General features: G+C 50.5%; 1 protein-coding gene across 4 annotated transcripts in view; it reads right to left on the minus strand.

Moving 5' to 3' along the window:
- Positions 1-176: 176 nt before the first annotated feature.
- Positions 177-25,457, minus strand: part of DNAJC11 (DnaJ heat shock protein family (Hsp40) member C11) — a 97,587-nt gene continuing 72,306 nt past the window's right edge. For 3 of the 4 annotated variants that reach the window (XM_032628616.1, XM_032628624.1, XM_032628634.1), the window contains 12 exons: positions 16,227-16,355; positions 15,183-15,305; positions 14,247-14,320; positions 11,150-11,339; positions 10,526-10,611; positions 10,105-10,221; positions 5,003-5,158; positions 3,852-3,921; positions 3,039-3,096; positions 2,766-2,908; positions 1,941-2,070; positions 177-1,525 (listed from right to left, as the gene is read on the minus strand). In XM_032628616.1, the coding sequence (XP_032484507.1) occupies positions 1,500-1,525; positions 1,941-2,070; positions 2,766-2,908; positions 3,039-3,096; positions 3,852-3,921; positions 5,003-5,158; positions 10,105-10,221; positions 10,526-10,611; positions 11,150-11,339; positions 14,247-14,320; positions 15,183-15,305; positions 16,227-16,355 (1,302 nt within the window). In that variant the 3' untranslated portion in view covers positions 177-1,499. Of the gene's footprint in view, positions 1,526-1,940; positions 2,909-3,038; positions 3,097-3,851; positions 3,922-5,002; positions 5,159-10,104; positions 10,222-10,525; positions 10,612-11,149; positions 11,340-14,246; positions 14,321-15,182; positions 15,306-16,226; positions 16,356-25,457 lie in introns of all 4 variants that reach the window. The other variant, XR_004349396.1, reaches the window with a different exon arrangement.

The following is a 25,457-nucleotide window of genomic DNA, read 5'->3' on the forward strand; positions in this document are numbered from 1 at the left end:
TGATCTCCTAACTTGGACTCTTGTTTCTCAGGCAAATGTGTGACACAGAAAACTGGTCCCCGTGGTTCAAACCATGGTTTGAACGTAGGCATAAAGGGCGGCACGAGGCTTGTGAGGAGGGGGCACATCCCTCATTTCGCTCACTCCTGACGCGAACAGACGCACCGAAACACTGCCCCTGGCTTTCAGGAAAGGTTTATTGTGGTAAGAGAGTGTCCCCTGTACAGTGACCCGCCCGCCGGGCAGGGACACAGGCTGCGGCCGAGGTCGCACTCCGCTAACGCGACAGTTATTGCATGATGTACATTCAGAGCGGCAGCTCGCAGGAAACCTTTTTAAAGTGGAGATAGATAAATAGTACAGAACTGGACAACCTGAACTGAGTTTTTAAAAGTGGAGGAAGGGGGTTATGAGTGATTTCTCCGGTACCAACGTCAGGAGTGAAGCCTGATTTTGACAGTAGCTGCGGAGAGGCTGTCAGAACCACCACCAGCCAGGGCTCTGCTCCTCCGGTAACTGTTCACAGGCCAGGCTGTGCAGGAGGCTCCTGGTCCTGAAATGCTATGCATCCACAAAAGAGGCAAGTGAAGGAGGGGGTCCTGGGAGCAGACACCCCAAAAGGGGTCCCGGCGAGGAAGAGCTGGACTGGCCAGGCGTGGGAGCAGCTGCGCCTCCTCCTGGCGGCGAGCAGGAGCGGCGCCCGCCGGAGCCCTGCGTCCCCTTCTCCTCCTGAACCCCGCGCTCTAGTGGGGCTGAGCTGTGTGGGGCGGGGCGGGAGGCATCGCGTTTTCCGGCGAGGACACCGGTGGCTCCTGGGACCCGGAGTTCCACCCTCTGTCCCAAGCCAGGTGCCAGTGGAATGGCTTGAGTTCTGGGAGGGGAAAAAAAGAGACTAATTTCCAAAACCATTTGTTCTCAGATAAAAAGCAGATTTATAAACCCACACAATCCTCTCCAGATTCACTTAGTGATATTTCAGCAGGAAAAGGTGGTTTTCAGGAAGCTGACCGAACAGATGCTCACTTGATTTGGAGATTCTGCTCGTGAGGACTCCTTCCTTCCATTTCGTTTTCCACGTTCAGTGTGGATTTCAGGAAAAGTAGTTCACAGTCCTGTGCGTGAGGGCAAGGTGTTCATAAGTACCTCACGGCAGACCAAGAGCTACTGGGGGGGTTGCAGCCGGCACACATGCTGAGGAACCCGGGGAGGGACCTGGAGGCTCCAGGGGCCCAGGGCCCTTCCTGGCAGGACATGATCCTTGGGAACAGACACGGGCGTGCTGTGGTTCCGGTCCAGGTGGGGCTGCCTCAGCCCTACCGACAGCACCCGGAAAGCGGGGTGCCTGCGGGTGCCTTCACATAATCGATAGAGTGCCACCTTCTGCAGAAATACAAAATAAACACATCTGACGTCTGAAGTTTTTTCCTGTTTCCAAATTTGTAGACTCCCAGGGAAAGGTTTTTTTTGTAGCCTCGTTTAAATCTGGTTTCTCAAGCAGTTTATCCATCGGTATCAATTCTGTGAGCTGTAAAGAAAAGACAAACTCAGGGCGTCCGAAGGCAAACTGCTTCCACGCCTTCTTTCCACTTCGGGGGTTTGGCCATCACCAGACCAGAGGCTGCCGGCCCGCAGCTGAGCGGAGTACAAGCCGCTGACAATCGCCTGGTTCAGCACACAAACGAGCAGCGGCGTCTGCTTCCCACGCAGCCGCCCGAGCTGCAGTTTCCAAGCACAGAGCTCACTCTAATTCCACCTGGGAGAGGGCTGACCCCTCCCTCGGGGCGCCGCTTCCCGGCTCCGAGCAGGTCGCGAGGCCCAAGCCTGCTGCCTCTCCGGCAGGGGACAGGGGGAAGGCGCTTGTCGCCCCTCGCTCGGAGCTCCCCGAGGGCCTCCCGGGGCCCGGGCACAGGGCGGGTGGCGGCCAGGGGCAGCTTACTCACACTGCTTTGGTATCCGGAGCGTCTCGCTGTCGAGCGCCATCACCTGATGCAGGACGCCTCGGAACTGGTAAAGCACTTTCAGGTTCTTCTCTTCACCCACACACGGGTCATAGAACCCAGGCAGCCCGGCCTGTAACGAGCAGACAGAGCAGACAGATTCTCACTCGAGGCGGTGGTTTAAAGCCCAGCAGCGCTGCCGTCTGCCGCCACCTGGAGGAGCAGCGTGGAAGGGCCTGGACTTGCCCTCGGGAGCGGCCCACAGCAGATGCAAACTTGGGAGCTTGAGGAAAAGAAACGAGAATTTCAAAAAGCTGCCTGTTGAGTCCCAGACGTCGCCCTCCCAATAGGCCCCTTCTGCCACACTAACGGCACCTCTGTCTTCACAGAAGCCCCGCCGAGGTGGGGGGGCTAGCAGCCTGTTCAGGGAACGAGGGCTCTTTGGCCTGAGCTCCTCTGCGCTGTAACTCGCCTCCATCACCCACGCCCCGGGCCCCACCGCGAGCCTCAAACGTGCTACGGGCGACCTCACGCTCCTTCTGGAACGAGGCAAGGCATAAGCAGAGTGTGTGCTCCTGGGGGCAGGAGGTATGCTTTGCTTGCTGCTGTACCTGGCGCACGGTAGGGGCTCAATGATACCTGGCAGCGAACAGATGAAATCAAAGGCTCCAGTGTGGCTGTAACTTGGGTGCTGGGCAGCACCCGGCAGTGAGTGTGGCAGCACGCGAGGTTCCGCTGCAGTGAAACGGCCCCTTTGAGGGGCTGCCGTCCGTCCCTCTTCCCCAGACGCCCTTCCTGCCTGAACCCCGGGGCCCCCGAGCGCCCCACCTTGGAGGCCTCCGTGAGGATGAGCTTGGAGTCCTTCACCAGGCACTGCAGGGGCACAGTCACGTCAATCACCTTCACCTTCTCGCTCTTCTTGCTCTTGTCGTTGACAAATTTCCCGTACCAGGCGTTGACGATGATGAGCCCTGAGGACGGGCCCGGTCAGGGTGGGGCGGCCGTGGCGGGCGGCCCCCTGTGCAGCCGGGCTGCAGGGACCACACGCTCCTGTGAGACCCCAGCGCCCACCCCGTCCCCAAAGAGGCCAGGCCTCCTTACCCATTCTGGACTCTTCGGCCTCAATTATTCTTCGGACAGATTCCTGCATCAGCTGAACCTGCAAAGAACAAGGATGCCACCCTCAGGGCCTCCCTGGGCTCCACCTCTGTTGAGAGCCACGGCTGCGTGCCCAGTGCCTGTCAGCCCTGCCCCATCCACTGTCCGTTTCTCCTGGACCTCACTGCTATCATAGGTCATGGAAAAACAATTCACTCAAAGGGAAGGAAGAGGACAATCCCTACCACTTAAAAAAACCCTCTTATGGGACTTCCCTGGTGGGGCAGTGGTGAAGAACCCGCCTGCCAATGCAGGCGACACGGGTTCCAGCCCTGGTCCGGGAAGATCCCACACGCCACGGAGCAACTAAGCCTGTGTGCCACAACTACTGAAGCCCGTGCACCACAACTACTGAGCCCGCAAGCACAACTACTGAGCCCGTGAGCCACAACTACTGAAGCCTGCGTGCCCAGAGCCTGTGCTCTGCAACAAGAGAAGCCACGGCAATGAGAAGCCCGTGCACCGCAACGAAGAGCAGCCCTCGCTCTCTGCAACTAGAGAAAGCCGGCGCGCAGCAACCAAGACCCAATGCGGCCAAAAAAAAAGACTAAATGACCAAGGAAGTTGTTGGGGAAGAAAAGCCTGAGACCCGAGGCCCCTGAGACCAGCATACAGGGTGTGAAGCGCTTCCCCCCACAGCTCTGGCTTAAGAAGCATGGGCTCGAAGAGAGCAGCCTGTGCCCTGCACGACAGGCAGAACAGTCCCAGAAGCCACGGAGCAAAGGACCTGCAGGGTGACGGTGATGCAGCACTTACAGCAGCTTCTGCCTCTTGTTTCTTCTGCAGGATGTCGGTGGCTGTGCTTTCCCTTTGCTTCTCCAGCTCCCTAATGCGAGAAAAAGAAGCCGCACGCGAGGAGCGCGGCGTTAGCGGCAGGGAGACAACAGGGCCCCTGGCTGGGCCTGCGCCTGCAAACAGCCTGTGATCTTACTGAGCTCCCCGTTCTAGAACTTTAAACAGTATTTCCAAGACGAGCTCAAGTAAATCTGTTTATCCCAGACCTGTGTGGCTTCCCTGTTGTCCCCAGACGGCTCTCCCCGACCTCTTCCGCAGAGCACATGGGAAACCCAGCACTGTGGGAGGAGGGCTCCACACGGCAAGAATCGCAGGAAAGGGGTCAGCGGAGAAGGTGAGAATCACAGGAGATGCCACCAGCCTGGCATCATCACATGACCCTTCTGACAGGGACACTGCATACTACCTTAGACACATCCATGTACTTTGCCAGGGCAGCACACGCCTGTCCCATCAGACTTGACCCGGCACATTCTCTGCTCCAAGCCTGAAGTCTCCTGAGGCATTAGAACCCTGAGCTCTAATGAGTCAAAGGCTAGAGCGGCCCCAAGAGGAGAGTCCTGCCCTTCTCCCAGACTCTCTAAGCTCAACGAGTTATTAAATTAGATCATTGTAAAGTAACAAATCTAAACCACCTCTCAGATTTAATGTTATGCTAATGGCTTATCTATAAGAAACTGCAAAATAAATTACATCTCGATGACTTCTAAGACTATAGTTAACACACGCCTTGTATATAAGAACTCAGAACCCAGTCCTCCCGAATTCAGTGCCAGGAAAAGAAATGGTTAGAATGAGAAGAAGGAAAACTTGTCATTTCTGTGGTCACGGTTTATAGTCCCAACAGTTTCGTAAACTAATTCTTTCTGAAAGTAGGAAATGTGGGTTAACAGTCGCACTACTAAGAACTCGCGACAAGAACTAGTTAACATTTACTGAGGACGTGCTGCGGACCAGACACCGCGGTAATAAGCACCGCAGGCGGACCAGCGCGTGTAGCCCCCCCGCCAGCCCTGCGGGGTAGCTTCTGCCCCCCCCGCCCCCGCGCCACGGACGAGGAAGCTGAGCACACTGCGGCTCAGTGGGGTCCCCGCCACGCGCCGTGAACTCACTTCTCCTTCTGAGCCCGGAGGTAGGGTCCGATGACCAGGCGGTGCAGAGCGAAGTAGAGCACGAGGGGCCCCACGGTGGCATAGAACACGGCGCTGGGGAGCAGCTGGTCCGTCAGGTGAATGGGGAAGAAGTAGGTCTGACTGGCCCTGTTTAACCTGAAAACAGAACAAAGCCGAACGCCCACATGAGCCAGGTTCCCAGGGAAGGGAATGGGGTCTCAGCCCCAGGAAGAGAACCTCTCAATACACGGGACTCCAGGAGGAGGAGGAGAGCCTGATGCTTCAAAGTCCACTCCCGGGTGGTCCCCTGTCCCAAGGTTTAGCCGCTGGATCTGATGTAAGTGACGGAAGAAAGGTCTCACTACTTGCTGACCACAAGCAACAGACTAACGCCCGACCAAAGTACCCGTGGCCGGAGGAGACAGGAGTGGCCGCTCCTCCAGGGGTCCTTTCTGCTTTCAGCGATGGCTGAGTAGTTCCTACTGGACCAATCATCCCACAGACATCAACTGTAAACTCTGGATCACACATAACAAACACCTTCAGGGACTGGATAGCAACCAAGGGCAGAAGAACAGAACGGCACTGGTGAATTTCCTGATATTTTTTTAAAACAGCTTTTAGCCTGAAGGCCATTCTCAGTCTGTACCATATGGATGATTAAAACGGGAAAGAAATCTGCAGTCCTATTGGACTGAAGAACCAGACCTCAGAGTTTGGGGCAACCATTGCAGCTGGAAGAGGGGGTCCCCCAAAAGGAAAGTCCCAGGTGGGGAGTCCCGGGTTCTGTGTATAAATGTGCCACAGGTCTCCAGCTGACCCCTGGTCTACCAGTGGCCGCCACACAGGTGAGTCCGAGTTTGCAGTCTGACTTCAGTCAAGTTAACGACCTTCTAAAAGGAAAAAAAGACAATGCTTTTTGGAAAGACATAACAGAAAATAGAATTTCTACAATATATTGTTTGCAATACCCAGAATACAATACCGACTACTCTACGTAACCAAATACGACGAGAGAAAAAGAAAACGAACAGAGACCGACCCCAGATGACCCAGATGTTGGAACCAGCAGATAGGATTTTAAAGCAACTATTTTAACTCTGCTCGAAGACATAAAGTATTCACTGATGATTTAACAGCAGACTGGATATGAGAGAAGAGTCAGTGAATTTATAGATTAATATAAACGATCCAATATGAAGAACAAAGAGAAAAAGGACTGACAGCAAATGGGCAGAGCCTCGGAAACGTGTGAGACGACATCCAGAGGTTTAGCACACGAGTAATTAGGGCCCCAGAGAGGAGAGGATGGGGCAGATATTTAATATTAAATATTTAAAGAATTAAATGGCCTAAAAGGTGCAAATTTGATAATTTTACAAAAATACATACATAGATTTACAGATGCAAGAAATTTAGCAAACCCCAAGCAGCATAAATACAACAAAACCACATGTAGGTCAGCAGTCAAAGTGCTGAGAAACAAAAGTGAAAAAGTTGAGTAGCCAGGAAAAAACCAAAAAAAACCACACACATTACATGCAGGGTATGTTTCAAATGACCAACAACTTGCCAGGAACAAAGGGAGCCAGAAGACAGCAGAACACCTTGAGAGTACTGAGAGAGAACTCTGTTAACCCTGAATTCTATACCCAGGGATGGGACACTTCAATAATAATGAAAGCAACTCCAGAACTGATAGACACTCAATACTAAAACAAGAAATCAAACAACCCAATAATAAAACAGACAAAAGATGTGAACAGAGATGTCACTAAAAAAAAGATATGGGTGTCAAATAAGCACATGAAAAGATGCTCAGTACCTTAGATATGAGGGAAATGCAAATCAAGACCACAACGATCTGCTAAAACAGCCGACACTAAAAAACACGACCCTACCAAGGGCTGGGGAGGATGTGAAGCAACGAATTCTCGGAGCCGCTGGTGGGAAAGTGAGATGAAGCCGCTACCCTGGAACACAGCTTGGTGCTTTCTTATAAAGATCATGAATCAATGAAATAGAAAACAGATGAACAGGGGCTTCCCTGGCAGCACGGTGGTAGAGAATCCACATGCCAATGCAGGCGACACGGGTTAGAGCCCTGGTCTGGGAAGATCCCACACGCCACGGAGCAACTAAGCCCGTGTGCCACAGCTACGGAGCCTGCGCGCCACAACTACTGAGCCCACGTGCCACAACTACTGAAGCCTACGAACCTAGAGCCCGTGCTCTGCAACAAGAGAAGCCACCGCAATGAGAAGCCTGCACACTGCAATGAAGAGGAGCCCCCGCTCGCCGTGACTAGGGAAAGCCTGCGCGCAGCAACGAAGACCCAAATAAATAAATCATTTATTTATTTAAAAAAAGGAAACAGATAAACAGAGAAAATGAAAGAAACCAAAAGCTGGTTCTTTGACACGTGAAGCGCCTTAGCTAGACTGATAAAGAAAAACGTAGAAAGAACACAAATTAGCAACATTAGGAATGAAGAGACATCATCTATAAATAACTACTGACATCAAAAGGGTAAGGGGGTATTAAGAGCATGCTAACAAATTTGACACAGATGAAATGGACAAATCCCTTGAAAAACACAAATTAACAACACTGGCGTAGGATGAAACAGAGAGAGTAAATCCTAAGAGTTCTCATCACAGGGAAAAAAAATTGTTTTTTCTATTTAATTCTGTATCTATATGAGATGGTAGATGTTCACTAAATGTACCGTGGTAATCATTTCATGATGTACGTAAGTCAAATCATTATACCGTGCACCTTAAACTTATATAGTGCTGTATTGTCAGTGATATCTCAATAAACTGGAAGAAAAAAGATGAAACAGAAAATTAGAAGAGCCCTGTATTTATAAAATAAATTGAATTCATTATCAAAAATACTCCTACAAAGAAAATTCAGGCTCAGTTGATTTCATTGGTAAATTCTATGAAACATAGGGAAAAAAAATACCATTCTTACACAAATTCTTTCAGAAAATAGAGGAGGGAACAATTCCTAACTCATTTTATCAGGCTGGCATAACTCAGTCCAAAACCTGACAAATATATGATAAAAAGAAAATTATAATCAGCATCCCTTAAAAATATAGATTCAAAAATTCTTAGTAAGAGAACAGCAAATCAAATCAAGCAATATATAAAAAGTATTATATGTCATGATCCAGTGGAATTTTCCTCCACAATTTTCCTGTAAGGTTGGTTGAACGTTCAGCAATTACCGTGATTCATCAAATAAACAGAACATAAAAGTTAGCGATTGCTGACCTGAGGTGCCTTCTAGTAAAACTTTGGTTTATTTACCAATACAATTTGGACAATTCAGCCTGTTGGTAACAGGAAACCTGGCTGAAGTGAAAATGTTTCTTTCCAAAGAGGCAGGGTGGCATCCTTGGGATAAGAATTCAATTCAGATCATGTCACGTAACGTCGGCAGTGGAGGAGTGTTTAAGGCAGATACAGAGTCGCAGAGAACTGTGCCTCGTCGGTGGTCCCGACGTGGGGGTGGGGAGGAGAAGGGACTGGGACGCAGGGGACCAGACGGCTCCCTGCGCCCTTCATTAAATCTCGGGCGTCCTCAAATCTCATCTGAGAGGAGAGGTGCCTGATGCCAGCTCTGGCTTCGGCTCCGCGGCTGAGACGTGGTCTGCTTCCTCTCGCTCACCGAGTCCCTCTTCAGTGCCAGGCTGTGTTCCAGGTGGCAGGAGTACAGAGAATAACTAAACGGACTAAGTTAAAGTGCTTCTGATGAGGGGCAGAGGGGGATGGATGGCCTGTCTGGGGTGAGGTGAGGGCCGCTAAGTTTTCACAGGGCGATGACGGCAATCGGGTGACACGTGCAGAGACCGGAGGGCACCGAAGGAACCAGCCACGTGGTTACCGGGGACTGAGGAACGGCAGATGCTAAGCCCAGAAGCAGAAGCAGGCTCGGCGTGGTCCCGGGGCAGCCAGTGTGGCTGGAGTGGGGCGACCAGGGGGCAGAGAGGACAGTGAGAGGCCAGATCGCAGAGGGTCCTGAGGACTCCGGCTTTTGCCCTAAGTCGAGGGAGTCGCTGAGGGCTTTAAGCAGAAGGCTGACATACACTGGCTTAGATTTTAAAAGACTGTCTGTGTGGAGAAAAGTGTCCCAAGGGTGAAGGAGATCGGTCAGGAGGACACTAGCAATTCCACGAGACGGTGGCCGCAGAGGTTGTGAGAAACGGTCAGATTGAGGATGTGCTTTCAGACGAGAGCCAAGAGGATTCCGAGATACACTCAGTTTGGAGTGTGGGGAAAGGGTGGTGAAGGTGAGCGCCAGGGTTCTGGACAGAACCCATGGAAAGATGGAGCACTGAGATGGGGAGACTCCAGACACGGCAGGCTTTGAAGGGCACATGTGACCGAGGGCAGGGGGAGGACCGGGGCTGCAGATGTGACATGGGGATGCTGTGAGGTATCTGAGGAGAGATTTGGGAAAGGACGAGGGATCTATGAGCTGGAGGCCTGTGGGGAGCGCCAAGCTGGAGCTAGAACTGTGAGCGTCCCCGGAGCCCGATGCTACTGAAGCCAGGATGCCAGATCAGACCGCCGGGGGTAAGTCTAGGCCGACCAGGGCCCGACAGTGGGGCCTCCGCTTAGAGGCAACCAGCCAGTCAGGTGAAGCCAGAGGCAGCTCGGCGAGGCCGGCAGGCGGGGGAGACGGGGTCCGTGTGCAGGCGGGAAGGATCTGGTAGAGAGAACCCGAAGCTGCTGCGCCGGGGACCACGCAGTACACGTCACACTGTGAGGGCCGCAGCCGGGTGGGAGAGTGGGCGTGCGGGGCCCGCACCCGGGCCATCGGGGAGGCAGAGGGTGGTAAGAGACAGGCGGGGCGGGAGACGGGCCAGGGGGCACAGGGAGGTTCTCTGAGGCAGAGACTCAGACCTCACTGAGCGAACGTCGGGCTTCTGGACTCCTTGACATTTGCTTACACACCCAGACAGAAGCAACCGCATCTCTAAGAACAGAATCACAAAGCAAAGTCTCCTCCTTCCTTAAAGTAGGTAAAGCCCAGGTGAGTTACAAGGTGCCAGATAATCCCTGGCCAGAAAGACGAGTTCAACATACTTGACTTTGAGAGAAACTCCCTGCGGGACTCCAACGCTGACAGCTGCACCTAAAACGCTGTGCCTGGAGATCTTCCTCTCTGCTCCGTACTCCACGACCGTCCCGAAGAAGCCTGCCCTGCAGGAGTAGACCGCAGTGAGCGAGCAAGGGCCCCTCCGCTTCTGATCCCTCCTGGGTCCCTCCCAGTCACCACGGGCAACTGCCACTCGGGCCAGAGGCCGGGGCCCCTACCCCCAATTCTCTCTTGCCTTGCCAACCACCCACAGGGAGGACGTTCACCACTGACCCCTGGTCAATGAACAGAAGAGTCAGGACACCGGACCCTGGGCGCGACCGCGGGCAGCTTACGGTAACCAGCGCCACTGCCAGAAACCCCTACACAGATCAAGCGTGCTCCCGCGTCAGCCCGGCCAGGACTCACTTAAGGGATCCTTTCACGCGAGTCTGATCGTCATCCTGGAATTTGTGCTGATAGCTGATCAGCGCGAAGGAGTGAGGGATTCCAAGCTGGGGAGACACAGAGGGAAGCAAGAAGGCAGCTGAGACTGAAGTAAGCAGGGTCGCCCTGTCCCACAAAGTGTGTGAAAATTTGCCAGTAGCCAATGTTTAAAAACTGGGAGATTTCAAATAAAAACCATTTTCTGACTTCCCATGAAAAACAGAAACTCCTGCACACCGAGCCTGCGCTCTCACAAGGGTAGCGGCTGCCCGCCGAAGGGCGGCTGCTGACTCCCCGCGCTCCTGCCCGGCCACCGTGGCCCCTGCATGCACGACTCTGCTGGGGCGCCACTTACGGGCCACGGCTCTCTCCCACCCCGAGTCTGTGGGCTTCTCTCACCAGAAAGGTGAAAAGGGCCTTTTGCTTTAGGGCAGTTGGAACACAGCTCCCGTGGGGGCCTGAGAACAACAGTGTTCAACTCCTGAGTGTGGGTGGACAGAACTCGCCCTTCGGCCATGTGGGCGCTGGATTTGGGGGTGAGCAGGGGGAGGGCGGTCAGGGGCCCACAGAGGGGCTGGAGGAGGGTCCCCCTGGAGCTGTCCTCACCTGCAGGGCCACGGTGAAGTGGCTGGTTTTGGTGTCCCGGACGATGCTGGTGTTCATGGCCGACTGGATGCCCCAGCGCCACTGCAGGTAGCCCACCGTGTTCTTGTCCAGGTTCCGGGCCAGGACAGTGGTGAGGCCAGGCCGGATGCCACGGGATGAAAACTGCAGGGCACAGTTTGTCGTCACAAAGCTGGGGGGACACACAGAGAGAAAGGGTCCTGGATGACAGTGGCCACAGCCGTGCTAGGCCCCGTCCTCTCCGCCAGCCCACACCCTGCTCGCCATCACTCCCACGGCTCCCCGCCCGCGATCCAGGGAATCTCTCCAGTTACCCACCTGCCAAATGGCACTCCCCACCCCCATCCCATTCCAACTTCAGCTACAGCCAAAGAGGCACCTGCATGTCTGCGCTCCTAAACCAGCAGATCCAATCCTGTCGCAAGTCAGAGCCACCTGCGGAGGTTCCCAAGCTTGGCTGCACGCTGGACTCACCTGGTGAATCTGAAAACACCGATGGTCGGCTCCTGCCCCCAGGTGTGCTGATTTATAGACCTGGTGTGGGAAAAGCTAGCCAGGTGACGCAAACGTGCAGCCAGTCTTGAGAAGCCCTTCTCCAGGGCCCACCCCGGACCAACGAAGTCATTCTTTTTGGGTGGGGGCCCAGGCATCAGTGCAGTTTTCAAAGCTGCCCTTCCATCCTGATGTGCACCCAGGGCTGCAAAGTATTGACCGAAAGCTACTTGAGAAGCTAGCAAACCATCCCCCGAAAGGTCTCTGAAGTTGATTTCCGAGGGAGTCAGCCCCATCTTCTGGATAAAAAGGGGTATTTCACTTCAACAGCAAAGGAAACTCACAGCACTTCACTCAAGCCGCTCAAAGACGAGCAAGCAGCTTGCCTCCAGCGAACAGCCGTCATACACTAGATGCCTGTTTCCTTCCTCATGCTCTGGAGGCCTCGCTTGTGCCCCCTAAAAATAATAATACACTTGGTAACTCTGATGACATTTTCTCCTGTGCTCACAGACCTCTTCCCGAGGCCTACGCGAATGAGGAATCAACTCCTTGCTCTGCAGAGACCCCCAACCCCCACTTTGCCCCTTCGTCTGACACTCCAGCCGCACCGGCCAGCAGCCACACTCTCCCCTCGAGCCACACTCGGGTTCCTTCGGGGGAGGCAAGCAGGGAGAGGAGAGAGAAAGTCACCCTGTGGCTTTTAAAAGCAATCAAACATAAACAATGAGATCTCCTGTTTAATCAAAGTAATACGATTTCGTATATTTCTGGAGCGTGTCCTAGAGAGAGAGAGAGAGAGAGAGAGAGAGAGACAGAGAGAAAGAGACAGAGAGACAGAGACAGACAGAGACAGAGACAGACTCTGGGGCCAGAGCAGCAAGTCAGGCACTGCCCTGGGAGATGGAGAACTTCCCACCGGCCGCCTGCCTTTCTCCAGGCTCACGCACACCCACCAACTAATAACCTTCTCGTCACCAGTTTGGACTTGAAAGTAACTTGACCCAGGGACTAGGGCACCTGGAGGAGGAGACACTGTACATTAACAAGCTGGCACCCTTTTTTTTTATAAATCTGCATTCTCAAGTCTGATAAGCCGGGTACTACAATGAAATTCAATCTCCAGACCTGCAAAAGCTGATGACCAGCCACACCTAGACTCGGGTGACCACTTAATGGATAGACACTTTGAGGCTCAACCAGAACGAAACAGCCCACAGATTTTCCTCAGTGAGTGCCTCCTAAATGTGTCTAGTCTTCAGAATGACCTGGGGTGCTTGATAAAACTATGGATTCCAGGCCCCCATCTCAGGGGACCTGAGAGAGGTCTGGGGGTGGGGGCAGGAACCTGTGCTTTCCATCAGCAGCATCGGAGGGGACGACCCCAAGCAGACAAGCTTAGGACAATGCTGACACGTACATACACTGCCCACTTCGAGTTCTGGTTAAAAGCCTTACCCCTTGCCCCTCTCCCAGACCTGCCAGGTCCGAGTCCCAGAACAGAGGCCCGAGAAGCCGTGTTCTAACCAGCATGTGGGTGACCCCCGTGCTGGGGTGTCTAGTGTACCCCTCTCTGCCTGGAAGCCCCGCTCTCGGAGCTCTGCTCGGGCTGTGCTCATGTGCACCCGTCGAGAAGCCACAGCTTCTCTCTCACGACACTTCTTACTCTGCGTGGGACGGCCCTGCACACTGGCCTTTACCAGTCTTGCCCTGCAGGCATGCAGACGCACATGGAGCTGGAGGCGAAACACCTTTCTTTGCAAACGTGTGCTCCGTTCCAGAATTCCTTTAGCTGTATTTTATCCCCCAGAGGAAAGAGTTGTTTACCTTCCACCCAATTCTTTTATCTGAGCTCAGTGGGGAATAAGGACACCTCTGTTTTCTATATATATATATTTTTTTTTTTTTTTTGCGGTACGCGGGCCTCTCACTGCTGTGGCCTCTCCCGTCGTGGAGCACAGGCTCGGGACGCGCAGGCTCAGCGGCCATGGCTCACGGGCCCAGCCGCTCCGCGGCATGTGGGATCTTCCCGGACCGGGGCACGAACCCGTGTCCCCTGCATCGGCAGGCGGACTCTCAACCACTGCGCCACCAGGGAAGCCCTCACCTCTGTTTTCTAGAAGGGACAGTCCTTCAGCACTGCCAAAGCAAAGACGAAGGAGAGCAGAGGTGGTGGGGTTTACAGCTCTGGCATAACACGAATGGGCCTAATAATCAGGCTGCCTCGCTGCTGACAGAAAGCCCCCTCTCGAACCTAACACGCATTCTCTGTGACAAAGGAATGAGCCGCAACCCGGAAGTATTTCAGACCCTGACCCACTTCCCTATGAAGTGCTTCCCCTCCAGTGTATCATGGTCTTCACAGCCCACGGTGACCAGGCAGGGCAGGAGCCTGGCCCTGGCTGGGACAAGAAGCAGACCTCCCTCACCCCCGACCCTAGGCCCCACGCCAGCTGCAGGGTCTGCCCTCAGTGACCTTGCAGGACAGACGACGTAACTGCAGATGACTCTGACAAAAAGAATACACAGGTTCTGGTCTCCTAAATCCACAAGGACCACCAAAGGGCATTTATCTCTTCATATTTACCATCTTGGTGTGAGATTACGGAACAACTTTAGGCCAAATAAAGGCCCCTGCAGGTCCCCAGCTCCAAATTCTAACTGTTCAAAAAAGAAAAAGAAAAAGAATTAATGGTGTTTTATCTCACAGCACAGTAAGCTCCTCTGGTTATAATTCCCTCATTTAATTCAATGCCATCGGCCCTCAGGGCTCTAAAAGTAGGGGTGGAAGAGTCTTAATATCTCATCTTAACCTTTGCCAAAGGGAGATTACTGTCTCCACAGACGCAAGGAGGCCTGAGCCCCTCCAAAGAGAGCGCTGCTGGCCCCGGGTCCCTGTCTCCCTAGCTCAGGCCATCCACACGGTGCCCGCTGCAGTCAGGGGTGGCTGCCCTCGTGCTGCACAGGCGCACTTCCACCTGCTCCGCTGCACCGCCTGCAGGTCCCACAGGTGAGCGGCGATGGCTCTCAGGGGGCTGACGCTAAACCCACCAGCAGTTCTGCACTCGCAGTCGTGAAGTCCAGCCGCTTTGGCTGCCTCATTACTATTTTGGGTGACTTCAGGGCAACTCTTCAATGTTAATTTGATGCAGTTCAATTTGCTCGGCAGAACTGGCTGCTTAATGACTGCCAAGCAGTGGACCAGAGCTCTGAGATGGAGGCACCGGCCTTCTGCACTGTGCAGGAGAAGGGAACAGCCTACAGGTTTTTGCTTAAGGGAACAGATGCTGAGTTTCTAGACGTGGGATTTCTGGAGGTTGGCATCAGGGGGATATCTTCTGTTCTATCCTAACTTTGAGCTGCCTGGCAGACTGAGAGCAATCCTCAGATATGAGACACAGTTTTCTCTTGGGGACAGCCAACTTATGCAAGTGTGACAGCTGGCACTCTTACACAGTGATGTGGCCAACTGAGGTCGTTCTGTTGCAGTGGACAACACGCTCTCCCCCGCTGGCATTCTTACCTCTCCCCAGCCCTTCGCAGAAGTGACTCGTCTGAGCGCGAAGTTAATGGAACCCCCTCCGTTCCCATTCTGGGTTGAGAGGCTTCCAGAGAGGATGGCTGTGTCTGAAGCTGTCAAGGGTGCCTAGGAAATGATACCTGCTGGTAATAAATCAATCAAAGCAACAGGAAGCGCCAAGGACAGAGCCTGACGAATACACTCCAAGTGCAAGGCCACAAGTATAGGTGAGTTCATGGTTCAAGCATGCAGGGATGCAGAACTGCCTCACCTGCCTCACTTGTCTCTCACCCTGGCATCCGAACTGCACGTGGCCACCAAGGTCAGGTTTTGCAAAAGCTTTAATGGGCAAATTTTCAAAAATCCAGGGGAGACGCAGGGCTAGATGCTGGTTCTCGGTGTCCCAGCGCCATCAGACTGCACGGTAACTTCACCCGTGCCTCCCCACGCAGGACGTCTGGGACTTCCCAGTCCTTGCCATGGCTGCAGTGACTGACTCTGGAAGCCCCAAGAGGGGGGCAGGTTTCCCTGAGTTAGGACTTCACGCTCTAGGCTGATGCACTGGAGAATAAGTGCATGAGCCTGGGGGGCAGAGACCCACCCTAACTGTCAGCAGGATGGCCTCACACTGTCACACCCAAACAGCGGGCAGAAAGATGACATTTAGTGACCCCAGGGCTCAGCACACAGGAGTGCGCCTTAAAACTAAGGCCGGTTCTTGGAATTTCCCACGGAGGGCTGCTTTCTCTCCTAAAATTGTCACGACCTTGGCTCCCCTTCTAGAGCGTGAGCGAAAGTTTCCTGCTGGAGAGCCCTGAGACTCTGAAGCTACGCACCCCTGGCACTCTTGCTGCTGACATGCTGGCAAAGCAGTATGAACAAGGTCGTGACTGGAGCTCTTCTTTTTTAAGCGCTCTAACTGCATCCTTTTGATAAATAAAGATGAGAAAACCCTGAGCAGACTCTCTCATCCCAGCTGCACATCTCATTAATCCGAGTGCCCTCGCTGAGCCCCCTTGCACTGGGGGAGGCATCTGTGTGCTTTACCTCAATGGACTGGGATATGTGCATCTTGTTAATTTCAATCTGCGGAAAGCCACTTCCGGACACATCTTCGTACTCCTCCTCATAGCGATCAAAAAGGTCAGTGGCGTCGATGCCAACGCTGATGGTCCCCTGGGGCAGAAAAAACAAGCAGTCAGCACCAGGCTTGGGATTTGTGGGATGAAAGACAACACTCTATATTTCAGCAGCCGCATGGTTCACTGGGTGCGCGGGACTCCACGAGCCCACGGAGCACAAACGTCACGGTTGAAACCCGAACAGTGTCGAGCACCACTGACTCGTAGAGTCAGAAAGCCAGGCATGTCCCACAGGCGGATGACTCACCAAGGACAAGTGGTAGGAAAAGAAGATTGACCTCTTTCATGGCTCTGAATCGCTCATCTCCGGATGTAACCCACAAACGCAGAAAACCACCTAGAAACTAGCTACATGGATTAAAAAACTTTTTTTTTTTTTTTTTGTGGTACGCGGGCCTTTCACCGCTGTGGCCTCTCCCATTGCGGAGCACAGGCTCCGGACGTGCAGGCTCAGCGGCCATGGCTCATGGGCCCAGCCGCTCCGCGGCATGTGGGATTTTCCCAGACCGGGGCACGAACCCCGTGTCCCCTGCATCGGCAGGCGGACTCTCAACCACTGCGCCACCATGGAAGGCCCGGATTAAAAACTTTTAACGTTCAATTCTAAACACTCTATGTCACCAAAGTACCTTAAGAGTCTTAAAATATAGAAATACCTTCAAAGACAAAGAAGATGCAAACCAAATAAAGAATGGCAGATTTAAAAATTGTTCCACCTCCTAAAATTAATTTGAGACTTAAATTATGAGAAACAGAACCTCATTCTCTCAAGAAATAATAAGCTAAAATTTTGCTGATAAAATGCTCTTTACTCAGAAAATCAATGTTTATTATTTTTTTTACCGTCATAAGACCTTACAAATGGGCAGATACCTTAATCTAACATATAAAGACATGACCCCACACACATTTTTATTAAATTCTCTGCAGCCCATTAAAAAACAAACAAACCTCATTGAGGTTTAATTTACATGTAACAATATAAACCACTCCCGTTTGAAGTGTACAATTTAATGAGTTTTGACAGGTGTGTCCACTTGTGAAACCACCTCCAAAAATCACGATACAGGACACTTCTATCACCCCAAAAGGAGCTTGGGAGAACGTGTTCTCTCCCCGAGAAGGGGACACGTGAGCTGGGTATGAGAGGGAAACAAGGGATGAGCCTGCAGGACTCAGGAGCGTGGAGGCCACTGGGGCTGGAGCGGAGGGAGGGAGGCGGACTGGGGGGTGCTGGGTGTGGCTGTTCACATAGCAGAACATTACGGGTGGGGTTCATCCGGGATAACAGCGGTTTAACCTTGATGTTTTGGTTGGTTTAGCAGTTATCCCAGATGTTCATTTTTAAACAAAGTGACATCACCACCAATAGTATTTTCATCACCAACAGTATTATCATCATCAATCGTCCGAATCTACGCAGCCAGAGTGGGTTTGGTGGCAGCCTTCACTCTGTGCTTCTAGCATTGGCCACCGTCTCAGCTAGGTGTGTGGGATGCAGGGAGAATCTAGGAGGTGACAAGGCTAACCCATCACTCTGCCCCTGTCTCCTTCCAGGAGGCGTGAACAGCACCTCCCACTCCAGGACTGCACGCACGTGCTCGCTGAGACGGTGGCTAGACACAGCCCTCGCGGCCGCAGCTGGCGGCGGCAGAACTATTAGAAGCTGCTGCCCGTTTGGCACATCAGGCAGGTGGCCAGTGCCCGGGCCTGTGACGTGCGTGAAGCTGTCAAGCCCCCGGTTCGGCTATGTCCAGGGGCAACTCCAGGTGTATGTGAACGCGTGGGGAAACAGAGGTGGGCCAGTCCTGCAAGAGAAGGTACCAGAGAGCAGTGTCAGCACTGCTGCTGGCGTTTCTCCCCATCTCCTGAATGGTGTAAACCAGGAGCCGGCACGCTGGCTGTGAAGGGCCACAGGACATACTTCAGGCGTCGTGGGCCACACGGTCTGCTGCAATTCACGTCTGCTGTGGGGAAGCAGTCAGACTATCCAGCAAAGCACTGGGCCTGACTGTGTTCCAATAAAACTTTGTTATTGACACTGAAAAACTGAATTTCAGAAAATTTTCACATCTCAAAACCCTATTCTTCTTCTGATTTTTTCCCCCGACCATTTAAAAATATAAAAACCATTCTTATCTCATAGGTCACACAAAAGAAGCAGTGGGCTCAAACTTGGCAACTCCTGATAATAAATCTGCAAGGTTTCTTTCTTTCTTTTTTTTTTCTGGGGTAGGACAGGGGGTAATGCTTTCATTTTTGATGAACGCTTCAAGCAGGAATGAGATTAAACATAGTGTATGTTCAATGAAAAAAAAAATTAGGACTAAATTTCCACTTTCTCAGAAAGTTAATGAACACTGACCATCCACACCAACCATATGAAAATCAAGCCTTAGCATCTTTTTCAACAGTGAGTCATTCTTTAAAGACTGTGACCCAAAGTGAGGCTGTAGCGGCAGTGTACTTACATATAGCTGTGAAAAATGACTTTTCATTTAGATCAAATGGTAGTTCCTCTATGTTAATTTTACTCATTTTTCCATTCTAAGGTTTGTAACGCACGCATGAAGGTAAAGCAATAGCCATTTATAAGTTAATTCTATTAGCAGAAGAACCTCACAACTAATGATACCACTTTTTTTTTTTTTTTTTTTTTTTTTTGCGGTACGTGGGCCTCTCACTGTCATGGCCTCTCCCGTTGCGGAGCACAGGCTCCGGACGCGCAGGCTCAGCGGCCATGGCTCACTGGCCCAGCCGCTCCGCGCATGCGGGATCTTCCCGGACCGGGGCACGAACCCGCGTCCCCTGCATCGGCAGGCGGACTCTCAACCACTGCGTCACCAGGGAAGCCCTGTCATTTTTAATTGGTTTAAATTTATATCCTCGTCCTGGAATGGAATGAAATTGACAAGGTCTTCCTATAGTTTTGTGACATCTAAACTTGAGCATTCAGAAGATCATAAATGGATGTGGAGAAAAGGGAACCCTGGTACACTGTTGGTGGGAATGTAAACTGGTGCAGCCACTGTGGAAAACAGTATGGAGGCTCCTCAAAAAACTAAAAATAGAACTACCATATGATCCAGCAATCCCACTCTTGGTTATATATCCAAAGAAAATGAAAACACTAATTCAAAAAGATACATGCACCCCAATGTTCATAAGCAGCATTCAGGTGGCCCAGGTTCGATACCTGGTCAGAGAACTAGATCCCACATGCTGCACTAAGACCTGGCACAGCCACATAAATAAATAATGTTAAAAAAAAAAATAAGAATGAAAAGTTTGCCATTGCAACAACACAGATAGACCTGGAGGGTATTATCCCTAGTGAAATAACTCAGAGAAAGAGAAATACAGTATGTTATCACTTATATAGTGGGATAAAAAAACCAAACAATCTAGTGAATATAACAAAAAAGAAACAGACTCATAGAGAACAACCTAGTGGTTAGCAGTAGGGAGGGGAAGGAGGAAGGGGAATGACAAGGGTAGGGGATTAAGAGTTACAAACTACTATGTATAAAATAAATAAGCTACAAGGACACACAGGAAATATAGCCAATATTTTATACTAACTATAAATAGCACAGTCTATACAATTTTGAATCATTAAGTTGTACACCTGAAACTCATATAATATTGTAAAATTAATTATACCTCAAATTAAAAAAAAGGATGCTAAGTGAAACAAGTCAAAGAAAGACAAAAAAAGAATACTACAGTATAACAGAGAAGGAATCAAATATGCCAAAGATTTCAAATTTACTAAATAAATTTGCTCCTTGTATGAATATGGTAGGCAATGTTATGAAGGAATAAACACAGAGACACTGAAAGGACACTCTTCAGAAAAACAGCGGTGGGGGCTTCCCTGGTGGCGCAGTGGCTGAGAGTCCGCCTGCCAAAGCAGGGGACACGGGTTCAAGTCCTGGGCTGGGAAGATCCCACATGCCGCGGAGCAACTAAGCCCAGTGCGCCACAACTACCGAGCCTGCGCTCTAGAGCCCACGAGCCACAACTACTGAGCCCACGCGCCTAGAGCCCGTGCTCCGCAATGAGAAGCCAGCACGCTGCAATGAAGAGTAGCCCCCGCTCGCTGCAACTAGAGAAAGCCCGTGTGCAGCAGCAAAGACCCAACACAGCCAAAAATAAATACATTTATTAAAAAAAAAAAGAAAAACAGCGGTGACAGAGCGTGGACTCGAGACTCCCAGGAAGGCCTCCCACAAAGGCATGCCTACTGGGATTGCAGCCCTGCACAGAGCCCCCTCCTCGATTTGCAGTGACCCAGGACTTGCTTTTGCCCAAGAGGATGCAGAGGATGGGATGGCGCAGACTCCAAGGCTAGGTCACAAGGAACCTTGCAGCTTCGTCTAGGCCCCAGGGGAAGCTAGCTACCGTGAAACAACCCAACTACCCTGAGACTGTCAGGCTGGGAGTCAAGGTAGCCGGGGTAGAGGCCACCTGCGAGAGACGGCAGGCCACCCTTGGCCACCACAGCTGCAGTGTAGGAGAGGCACAGGCGTGCAGATGCCATCTTCAACACGACCCAGCTACCACTGGGCTGCATGGGGAGACCCCAGGCAAGAACCATCTGCCGAGTCCAGTCACTCCACAGGAGCGAGGAGAAAATCAACTCGTCTCGCAAGCCGCTAAGCTTTGGAGAGGTTCGTCATGCAGCAGCATGTAACCAGACACAAAATATCAGAGAAGGATATAAACCAATTAAAGTATGTAAGTGTATGCCAAAAATAAGGATTCCACTTTCGCGACTTTCTTCTGAACACCCTTTTCACTCTCAGAAATGTCCTGATTTGGATGTCGAATGACACGGTCTCCCGCCTACAGGTCACCGTCAGGATGCTGGCTGACCATGAATGACGTAAGCCACCAGAAAGCAGAGCAGAGCCACTCGGTCTGACCTGCAGGCTCCCCTGGCTCTGTGCTTGGGTGAGGAGGGAAGCAGGGTCACGATGGCAGCAGCATCACGAACCGCTGACTTGCGTGTGTGGGTTTCGTCATCAGCCACCTCATTCAGCTCACAAGCCCCGACAGCTTTCAGTTGCTTCTTTAAAAGACAGGCAATGATACCATATGCAAACAATGAAAACCCTTTCAATATTTTCGCTCTCTTGTTATTTGTCTAATTATATTGGCTAAAACTTCCAGAATAACGTTAAATACGGTTTTCTTTCCTTTCCCAAATAAAACCTTTGAAATGATAAACATTTGTGTTAACTCCACACTGACAATCAATGGATTCACCAGAGGGTAGAGTAGACTTTAGAAGTTTAAAATAGTGCTGAAGGCATCATTTTCTCAGCTATTTTGTTGTTTCTCTAAACAAGGCCAAAACAGTGGAAAACTTCAATGAGCCAGTGACTTCTGTGACTCAGTGGCCTTTGGTGTTGATCCAAGTCTATGGAAAATGACCCCCCCGCCCCCCAAACAGAAAGAGAATGACCCAGAGAATGCAAGGCTCCAACGCCAGCCACACCTGAAGAGCCACCCAGAGAGGGGCTGATTGTCACCTTCTACTATTTCCGAGAGCGGTTCAGATGCCTGCCATCTGCTCTTCCACCATTTCCAGGAAATGACCTTTTGAAAATGGACTGGTCACAGCACCAGAACTAGACAGACTTCTTCTCTATGAGCCAACAGGGGTTTGGCTGCAACTTACAATTCGTTTTCACTTTCAACATAACATGCTTTTCATACAATGAGATGTCATGACTTAGGAATGAGAGTTGGATCTGAATTTTAACAGAGGATCAGAAAGGATCGAGAAAAAGAAAAAAGAGAAAAGATAAACTCTAACTCTGGATAAATTAATGGGTTAGATTTCTTCCAACAGCTTCTAGCTCAATATATGCAAGTTTATGTCCTTTTTTTTTTTTTTTTTTTTTTTTTTTTGCGGTACGCGGCCTCTCACTGCCGTGGCCTCTCCTGTTGCGGAGCACAGTCTCCGGACGCGCAGGCTCAGCGGCCATGGCTCACGGGCCCAGCCGCTCCGCGGCACGCGGGATCTTCCCAGACCGGGGCACGAACCTGCGTCCCCTGCATCGGCAGGCGGACTCTCAACCACTGCGCCACCAGGGAAGCCCTTTATGTCCTTTTATTATTAAATCGTTATTAAATCAAATTTTTTCATATAAAGAGTTTACAGAGGAAAATACTTTTAGGTAATCTTTGCTATTAAGTGCAAATCACAAAACTTTTAAAGCATTTTCTTTATTTTTTTCCCTGCTACAAGCACATCTCACCTTATTTTTCTAGAGCAGGGTAGTCGAACTTTTCTGTAAAGAGCCAGGTAGTACTTAAGGCTTTGTGGGCAACTGCTCTGGAAACTGCTCAACTCTGCTGCTGTAGTGCAAAACGGCCACAGGTAATCTGTAAATGAATAAGCTTTGCTATGTTCTGATAAAACTTTATTTATGGACACTGAAATTTGAGTTTCATATCATCTAGCTCCATACAACGAAGATACTGCTGAAAAACTGTCAGTGGGACAGCTGGCAGCTGCAGATTTTCAACTGAGACCTTTGAGACTTTTTTTGGAGCTCAAAGATTCAATCTATAGCATGGGACAGTCACCCCTCCCACCAATGAGCAGAGCTAACAGACTCCACGGGGAACACACCCCACAGTTTCATACTATCTTCAATCAGGTCAGTCATTCGAGTATAACACAGGTTGTAAAAAGAATCTATTAGTTTCTCAAGTTTTGAGCTACTCAATGAAAATCACAAACTGATAAGATTCAAAGGTTTAAGGAGCCAAACACAAGAGGAAGTAGCTGAATGCTACCTGTTAAGAGCCCATTGTAACCTGTAAACTACAACCCCACTGGATCACCATCTTCCCGGACTACCAAATACTCCATTCATAAGTCAACCCTTTTTTTCTTTAACTGATAACAAAACAATGTAAAAAAGATACCTGTTTGTTCTCTCATCTGCAGACTACTGCAATACTTCTCAAATTCAGCCACGCATCTGAATTCCTGGGGTGGGGACTTGTATAAATACAGATTCCCAGGTAGCAGACTGATAGGCTCCTATTTATTTGCTCTGAGGCAGAGCCTGAGAATCTGAATTTTTAGTAGGTGAACATATTGTGATGTAGCTGAGTTAACTTACTAGCTTTGGGGTCTTTACTTATGACTGAGTATTTTATTTAGATCATTGTAGATGCACATGCAGTTATAAGAAATAACAAGAGACCCTGAGTACTGCCTTCCACAGCGTAAACTTGCAAAACTACAGCAAACTATCCCAAATCGGATAGTCACACTGACAAGTCCACCGACCTAACTCGGATCGCCTCAGTTTTATTTATTTTTATTTTTCACCTGTGGTTGTATATTTAATTCTATACCACTTAATCGCCTATGTGGGTTCATGTATCCAGCACTACACTCAAGACACAGAACACTCCCATTGCCACAAGGATCCCTCTGGTGGTCCTTCTGCAATGGCTCCTACCTCCTCCCCGCCCCCCTCCCCTTACCCCAACCTCTGGCTACCGGATCATTTTTTTAAATAAAGAAGCTGCAGCTGACACAGTTTTTGTTCCTCTATCTCATTCATGATTATGGATAAATAACACAGTCCTTTCTAATGCAATTATCTCCAATACATAATTTGGATGGGTTAGATCAACGGGATTAAAATACACGTTTATCTCAGTGTCCTCCTGAAACCCTCCGCCCTCCCAAAATAACAATAAAGGAATGACAAAGCCAAAGACAAAAAGAACAGGATAACTAAAGGTGACAGATAAGAGGTGTTAACCAAATTTTAGAAACTGGAAAAGGATGAAGAGATGGTAACTGATTCTGCAGAGAAAACTGAAACCTAAGTGTTGCTGGTCAGGAGGTGGAGGGACCACGCACCCCAGGAGTCACGGAAACGTGGACCCCTGCCCACTCCCCCAAGGAGCCAAGTGACAGAGGCTTGTTCTTTGGAAAAGTCACATGAAGGGATTCCAGGCACAGCAGTGGGGGAGTGGGGCCCGTACTGGAAATAGGTTGAGGTGGACTACACGCTGAATGGTCCCGGCCTCCACTTCCTACCCCACTCAGCTATGAGACTGCTGGCAGCCAGGCGGGAGACTGGAGGTTTCTTCTCAAGAGAAAAACCACCTGCTAATGAGAGGAAGCCTTTGGACGCTAACCTTTGGCGGGGTTGGGTGGGGTGTGTGTGCGTGGGTGCTCCACCCAAACACCCCAGAGTTAAGCCCATCGGGGACGAGCCCGGCCAAGTAACATGCAGTGTCTACTCAGCCTCACCGCCTCACTCTTCATGGCAGACAGCCAAGGACTACCAGACATTTGAGGGAAACCTCCAACACCAAAGTCTGAAACCAAGTAAAGATCAGAAAGAAGCACAGAATACAAATGCCAAAAGAAAATGGCGAGAAATCTATAGGTAATATCCTTAGAAAAATAAGAGGTATTGCATTGATAATAAAAAACATTTATGAACGCTTACTATGTGCCAGGAACTCTTCCATTTAACCTTCTTAACAGTGAGTAGGCACCATTTTCTCCATTTCAGATGAAGAAACTGAGGAGCACAGAGCTGCAGTCTCTTGTGCAAGGTCACAGGTGATAAGTGTCAGAGACAGGATTTGAACCTGGGGCATCTTCAAATGCCAAATTCCTACCTCGTTACTTCCCATGAAAAGAACAACAAATCTGAGAATAAGAAAGTCTAAGATATTAAAAACATAGTATACAAATTAAAAAATTTTCTATATTCCTTAAATAGAAAGGCTGGAAAATAATCTAGGGAAAAAAATCTCCAAAAAAGTAGAACTAAATGAAAAATATGCAAAATGGAGATGGAGAAAAAAGAAGATGAAATTATTAGTCCAAAGGATCCAATATGTGAATAAAAGGAATCTGGAAAGAGAGAAAGGAGGGGAAAAAAAATACTAGAAAATGTCTCCGAACTGAAGACCACTCAATTTTCCAGGTGGGAGGGTCTGCTATAACTACCAGCACAAGTGAGAAAGTCACCCCGAGATTCTCCGTCATGAAAACCCAGAGAGAAAGACCCTAAGGGTTATCAAAGGGGGAAAAGAACATCACACACAAGAATAAGGAATTAGAACTAGTCTTCTCAAC

Source organism: Phocoena sinus, chromosome 1 (genome assembly GCF_008692025.1).
Source record: "Phocoena sinus isolate mPhoSin1 chromosome 1, mPhoSin1.pri, whole genome shotgun sequence".
NCBI classification, from domain to species: Eukaryota; Metazoa; Chordata; class Mammalia; order Artiodactyla; family Phocoenidae; genus Phocoena; species Phocoena sinus.